Here is a 7,500-nt window from a genome sequence, read left to right as displayed (position 1 = left end):
AGAGGCACATGGTGACGTGAGATTTTGTACACTGGTGCTAATTGAGCATATTACGCACAAATGGCGGTGTGGTTCACATGAGGGTAATTTTATGGACTGTGAGAGATAATTCTCCTTCCATGTTGCATGCGAGGTGCAATTACATGGGACCAGAGTGACTGACTGTCGCCAGCATTGTGTGAAGAAGAACATGAGGAGGAGGAGGATGAAGATGAGGGTGATGAAGATGAGGGTGATGGAGGTGTTATATGATGATTGTGTTGTGTAGAGCGTAATGCCATCTTTATTGGTTTTTAGAGTCAAGGCAATAACATTGCTTATTGAATTGTGTGAACAGCACTGGGGGTCCAGCCAAATTCATATTTGCATGGTACTACAGCTTTTCTTTTTTTAATGAGTTACTGACAGTCCACAGATATTAATATAGATGTTAAGAACATCTCTAGTACATGCTAATAAGTTAATAATGGCCATTGCTGTAATAAGGCTTAGTAAGCTTCCGGAATCAGTCTGTTTCGAGAGGTACATGATGAGCTACAAACTGCAATTTAATTATTGCCCTGGTAATAGCTCACCACTAGATTCTCACCAAACTCGGTAGGAAATCACTGCTGAGGGAACTGCCATTAGTAAAATATGTGTGTGTGTGTGTTGCTTCAGAAGTCCATGTAGGACCTTTATAGGGATGTGTTTAGGGATTATTTTGATAAAACAAATGAGTCCTGATGCAGCATTTTGATTCTAGTTTACTTTATAACTTCCGGCTATGCTATTGTAAAACCGTCATTTCAGTTTAAGAACATTAAGAGGATCACTTGAGAAATGATTCAACTTGCAAAAGTTGCACTGATTTTGTAGTGTAGAGTACACTCACAACTTAATTTACAATTTTTTTTCCTTTGCTAAAGCAAGTTCAGACTTTATATTGGCTTTATAGCATTGTAATGAATAATCAATATAATGCAGCTTTATAATGAAATCCAATGAAACTTTCCAAAAATCCGAGAATGATGAACTTTAAGGCATATGATCTCTCTGGCTGCACTATCTACCAAATACTGTAGTACCCACATCTCAAAGACTAGCAGACGAAGCCTGACAAGTGTTTTCTTTTAGAATTCCTCGTTGACAACAGGGTCATTATTAGTTTGGCTTTTGAAGTTACTGTGTTTTACCGCATTCACATGGAGTCTTCTGCAGTATGATTCAGAAAAATGGATTCCTATGGGAGCGGATGGACAATGACTGATGTGAAGAGCCACAGTTAAGATGCCAAGTTTGAAAATCCTCTCCTCTTATCTGTCGGTCAAGAGTGGCCGTGGTCAATCAGGAAAATAAAGCAGAAAAGTTGCTTTAAAAGGAAGTAAGGGGATCTGTTGTCTCCATAAAGAAGAAACCATTTTGTATGGGAGTGAAAGGGGGGTAGGGGATGAAAGCTTTTTGTTGTGGTGGTGGTGTTTGAGCATCAGTATTGATTTCAGACAACCAGCAATTCTGATGATGGGGTCACTCCCGAAAGATAATCATCTGATATTTATGGTTTCATTATTGTTGTTAGCTCCTTGCGCCCACATGGCAGAGCGTTGTAAGGCGTCTCCCTTGACATTGTCATTTCGGCAGCTGCAGCTGAGACATCTCCTTTCTGTATGCCATCCTTTGTAGCCCATTTCTGCGAGAGAAATTGTTAGTGATTTATATAAAAGATGCTGGAACACAGCACCATCTAAAATGAAAATACTCTGCGTGAGCCCCAGATAATAATTCACCAATTATTTCCCCTGAGTGTTTGTTAGAGCCCCCACCCCCCTACACACATTCGGACAATCAGGACCGGGAAGTGCGCAACTGGCCCGTCTGATAAATAGATAAATACCGCGGAACAGGTTGTAAAGCAATCAGTGAATTATGCTCCCTTAATGGATTAATCAATCCGGGGCCTTTCTAGTCTGGGTTCACAGCAATTCATCCTACCTGGGAACAATTGCTTTATAATCTCGCCGAGGCTCTCCCTTTTTTTTTTTTTTTTTTTTTTTTTTAAGGACACAAAGGCCTCAGCAGGCTAAAAGCCGTATTGATCTCCGAGACCCCTTTTGAACAGGTAATTATGTGTCACGATGTGCCTGGATTAATATATAGCCTTTGTTTGCATATCGGGATGATGGATGATTGGCTGGGCCGTGCATATCTTTGCGAGTAATCCTAGCCAACTTGAGCGGGCCAGCACACACACATGCGTGCTCATGGTAAAGGAGGTGGCTGGGCAGGCCTGCCCGTCATCTCCCCTGCAAGGGACTTGAGTTTGTGTTGTGGCTGCTTTGTGAATAAATGATGAGGCAGCTGAAGACCTAGAGCCAGGGGTTTGTTTTCATATATCATAGGGCTGGTCTCTTTGCCAGTAGACTGATGTTATGCTATCCCAACCTTTTGAGGCATGTGAAAGATCATGACGTGCTCTACTTTCTTGACCCACCAAAAGGATGATTGAAGTAATTGATGAGTTATAGGATATCTCCCAGCGAACAAAATGTTGATGTACTGTTTATTCATGTGTTGAGACAGTAAGCATCTCATCTCGTTCTCATGATGGAAGGCAAAAAAATGAATCATTAATAACCTTAAGGAGAATTCTGGTGAGTTTTCACATACAGTAGATCTCCGTTTCTTGAGGTCCGTGAGCTCCCATGCCCACAGAGTGTAGTGCTGTGGCTGCCTGACTATATTAGCTGCTGGCTGTAGCAACTCGAGCTGGTAAAATCGGTTGTTTTCTCTTTTTTTTTCGTACCGCCAGTACTCGTTGACCTCGAGAAGCGGAGATCTATGTGCAAACTTGCCGGATTTCTCATTTAAGCTTTAGTACTGTAAGCTGCACATATTGATGGTAACTGGTAACTCACAACTTTACCAAAGAGTTTTTTCCACTGATATTTTCCCCCTAGCATAGTATGATGTCAACTCCTGTTGACTATCATTCAGCACAATCTTAACACTATATGTCACAGCTCCATACTCTTGCATTGACTCTCCACATTTCTCAACCAAGAGAGAGAGAGAGTGGGGGGGGGGGGTGGTGCTCATTTTGGGGGAAGTCTGCCAGTGCTCATTAGCTGCCCAAGCATTTGGGAAAAGGTTAATATCACATCTGCTGTGCTGTACAGCATCGATTATACACAGCAACGATGCTGGCGCCACCCTCCCCCCCCCCCCTCTGCCTCAGCCTCACCATCCTGAAGTCGTGGGCTTGACGGCAAACAATCTGTTTCAGCCCGACAGGGTGAGGAGGGGTCACTCTGCCTCAGTGTCCTACTTAATACAGAGCTGTAGACTCTCATACTCCCCACTGCCCTTGCAGTCCTCTGCCTCCTCCGTCTCAGCGGCATGTCGGGGACCGGAGAAGAAGGAAGAAAAACAAACAGAGCGCGGACACTGGTGTCTGGTGTTCTCTTATTGAACGAGAAGCGAAAAGAGGGGCCCCAAAACCAGGCATGGGGACGGTTTTTCCTCATCTGTTGACCTTCGCTAGCGGCGGGGCTAATTAGATGCCCCCTCCGCTTCAGTGTTTTTAGAGGGAAGTCCAGTCAAGTGCCATCTGTGGACTGAGGTCCGTCTGGAAGACGAGCCATCCACTTGATCCTCCAGTCCTCATATCCTTCCTCTGGCAATGACCGATTGGACCCCGGGGAGAAATAAGATGGGCCCCCTCCCCCCTCGTCCCCACCATAACTCAGGGGTGAGACAACAGTTGATGGGGAGGGTGGGGCGCATGGACCAGGGGTCCGATTAACTTCATGTCCAGCTCTGGCCTCCTGAGCACCTTGTTTTCATTTGTCTGGTATTTTGGGCTCCAGAGCCGTCTAGAAGGCTCTCTGTGTTGTGCGCACATGAGGCGCTGGACAGAGTCGTTGACTCATGTCGGACACTCGGGTAAGTCGTGAGTCGTGCTGTATTTTATCCTTAATGTTCTACTCCTTGGTTGGTACCTCAGGCCTATGGAGTAAGTGCTCATAATTTAGAGGAGCCTCGCCTTCTAATTAAGCAGGGCAGCCTTTTCCTGCCAACACAATTTCCAGTTTTATCGACATACCTATTCATCAGTTGTGTGCAATGCAGAAACACCTTGAAGTGCTACATCAACACATAAATGCATGATTTAGTGGGGTCTGGACGCAGCTGAACAGATGTTGCACCGTAGGTGTAAGCCCCTCAACCCGCACCTCCCCGAACACACACACACACACACACACACACACACACACACACACACACACACACACACACACACACCATCCCCTATTTGTTTAAATAATAATGTGGATTTAGGTGTGTACAAAACAAGCCTGAGTCAGGCTGCTGCAGTGCCCTGATAGCAGTGAAGCTGTTGGACTCTAATATTAAAAGCATTTCACTTTGTCTTGATTCATTGCTTCTCCCCAGCTAGAATGCCTCTGGACAGTTGAGAGGGAGAGAGAAAGAGAGAGAGAGAGAGAGAGAGAGGAAAGGAGAAAAAGAGGAAAAGGAGGGAGGAAGAGGGAAACCTCAACCCTACTCTTGTGGCACGCCGCAGTCGTGTCACAGTATATTTGGAAATGGAGACCCGCACTTAATAAATCCCTGATACCAAACCTACATGATTGATTCACAAGCTGAGGTTGCACAGTTCTTAAACGCTTTTCCTAAACACATTCATTCTGTGTGAACAGAGACGAAAGGAGAAAAAGAGAAAGCAAGTGGCAAAGGGTGAAATGAAATATGCTCAGGGAGTCTTGGCCAAGGAAATGTATGTCAGGATGAATGCATCAGTGTCCCAATTGCTCCAAAATTTTTCATGAGTTTTAGAAGAGAACTTTAAAAAAAAAAAAGGAAAATGGTAGGAAATGGATTTGGCTTGTCTAAGCCACACAGCGTGGACCCCTCATCAAAAGGTCAAACTGAATCAGAACGACTTTCCTCTTGTTTCTCAAACACAGCAGCAGCTCGAGCAGCTGGCATCCTGTACTGAGCTCTTTGTTATGTTCAGCTGGCTGTTTTGTGTTCTGTTCTTTTTAAGTCAAGTCAATGCTCCGCGATTTAGCCTTCTCTTTTTAAGCCATGTTTCCATCTGTAATGTATTAAGCTGTAAAGTAAGTAGTAAATGCATCTCCCTGTCATTTAGCCATATGCCTTTTGTGTTCTATTTTATTCATTTTTTTGTGTGTGTGCGATCCTGTTGCACATTTTGAGGAGATCATTACAACATCTCCTTTTCTGTCACTATTTAGCTTTTATAACCGTGCCACATTAATTCTCCATGAGAGAGAGCAGCATGGAAGCTGAACACTCAACAACTTTATCACTTCCAGTATGACTAATTTTGTGCTCTCTCTATCTCTCACTCTCACACTCTCTTCTTCACTCTCTCTCTCTCTCTCTTTCGCTCTCCTCCTCCTCCTCTCAGCTCCGAGACACAAAGTCGACAGATCAGAACACCACGCTGCTGCACTTCCTGGCTGAGAAGTGTGAGGAGATGCACCCCGAGATCCTGAACTTCCCTGATGAGCTGGAGCATGTGGAGAGTGCCAGCAAAGGTAACGTGGAGCTGCCTGTCCATTAGCACATTCTCTGTAGGTCTCCATTTATCTCTCTCTCTCTCTCTCTCTCTCTCTCTCTCTCTCTCTCTCTCTCTCTCTCTCTCTCTCTCTCTCTCTCTCTCTCTCTCTCTGGGCCTGGGCATGGGTCTCCTTGAGTCTCAGCTTCACTGTGTTTTGAAATACTGAGTAGACTTGCTGTTATTGATTAACAGCAAACGGATGACAAACAAGCCTGTTTTCAGTCATGAACCAAAAAATAAGCAAAACTGATTTGTCCTGACTTCCAAACCACAGCACATTTTTCATCATCATGGCCTGTAATAGTTTTTATAGGAATTGGTGTCTTCATCCGATGTGCACAATGTTGACGGTCCCTGGGTCTCTTTAGCAGTGCCACAGTATGGTGTAATCCTTTGATGTTGCATATTGTTGCATTGTGGCCTGGCGGGCTCCATTTACCGTTGAATGTTTCTGATTACAATTAAGCCCTGGCTCGTTTGTTTGTTTGGCTGTTGTTATTGTTTTTTTCTTTCTCAGTGGTTCTCACAGTCTCCGTTTACAGCTGCTGTCCAATTTAATTGAATTAAACTCTCCTTAAATGTTATAATCTCGGGTAAATAAAATCTTAATTGAACAATAGGATTTTCTTTTGTGTTGGCATTATCACACCTGATCTGAAGTGCTCAGGCATTCCTTGTTTGCAGACGTGAGGCTGCCTGTCGATGTGACCTTGGGATATTTACCTTTGCATTCCATTCACATTTCCCAAGCCAAGCCCCCAGCATTGTTTGCGTAGGATATTTGATAAATCATTTTTTTTTTTTTCTCATCTCTTTCTCTCTCTCTCTCTCTCTCTCTCTCTCTCTCTCTCTCTCTCTCTCTCTCTCTCTCTCTCTCTCTCTCTCTCTCTCTCTCTCTTTTCTCTCTCTCCCTCCCTTCCAGAGCTCTGAGGCCTTTTACAACTTGATTTAGGCAGGCTAATGTTATATGGAATCACCCCAGAGATTAGGCCCATCAAGGTTAGGAGACTTCAATTAGAGCACTTGCTTCGGATGAAATAAAACTTCTTAATAGCCAGTGAGGCCTGCCTTTAATCCGTGTTATGTATAAATCTGGGCCCGTCCTCCCCTGATACACTGGGGACACTGGTGTTGCACGGCGTGCGAGCAGTGCAGTGCAGGGCCGTGACGTGCGGGGGATCAATCGGGGTACGCTAATAGAGCACTGGGGAGCAATACACGTTCCACCATGGCAGCCATGTAAGCCCAGCGCCCCAGCCTTGAGTCCTTGTCTCTTTGACATTGCGGTTTCCTTATCTTTGCCTCTCGGACTATCAAGTATATCCATCAGGTTAATTAAATTAACTAAGGCATTGATTTTCGTTGCGGCTAATATTTATAGTTATCCACTAAGTTTGGCCGCATTGCTGAAAACATTCTCGTCACCATTGCTGTGGAGAGAATGAGCTTGTGTGAGCGGTAGACCACACAGTCATTTTGTCTGTCAATACACTCATTCCTTTCTAATTTCATTCGGAAGGGTTTGGTTGAAGCCCTTAAGGATTATTTACTTTGTTAGTCACCTAATTGGTTACTTAATCAAATTTAACTAATTACTTGGTCGGTTGAAGAAGCCAATCACTTTTGATAAGTGGACTAGTCCTAGTCTGAATAGTTGTAGATGGATGAGTGTACACCTCAAACTGAATGTCATGGACTCCAGTCATTTCAGGGACAATCAATTCTTTGTACATGGTCGGTAGCTAATTAAGTGTGACAGATAAGCAGTCCGTTGATTCAATTCATTAAGGCAAATACCACTGCAGGGTATAGTGGCGACACTAATGATTGTGTTGATGAGAAATTGAGATGTTCCATTGTTAGTAACTGGATGACTCAGGATTGTAACAGTATTACACAACCTTGCAGACCAGTCA

At 44.1% G+C, this 7,500-nt stretch overlaps 1 protein-coding gene across 1 annotated transcript in view; it reads left to right on the top strand.

The window, feature by feature from the left end:
* LOC143132842 (protein diaphanous homolog 2-like) overlaps positions 1-7,500 on the top strand; it is an 86,778-nt gene that overhangs the window by 20,644 nt on the left and 58,634 nt on the right. The window contains exon 4 of the mRNA XM_076292666.1: positions 5,432-5,561. Coding sequence (XP_076148781.1) covers positions 5,432-5,561 — 130 coding nt within the window. The remainder of the gene's footprint in view (positions 1-5,431; positions 5,562-7,500) is intronic.

The sequence above is a fragment of the Alosa pseudoharengus genome, unplaced genomic scaffold (genome assembly GCF_046254945.1).
Source record: "Alosa pseudoharengus isolate Yale_2024_CS ecotype anadromous, Long Island Sound unplaced genomic scaffold, YU_APseudo_1.1 YU_APseudo_1.1_scf_19, whole genome shotgun sequence".
Taxonomy (NCBI): Eukaryota; Metazoa; Chordata; class Actinopteri; order Clupeiformes; family Clupeidae; genus Alosa; species Alosa pseudoharengus.
This window is presented reverse-complemented; position numbering and strand designations above follow the sequence as displayed.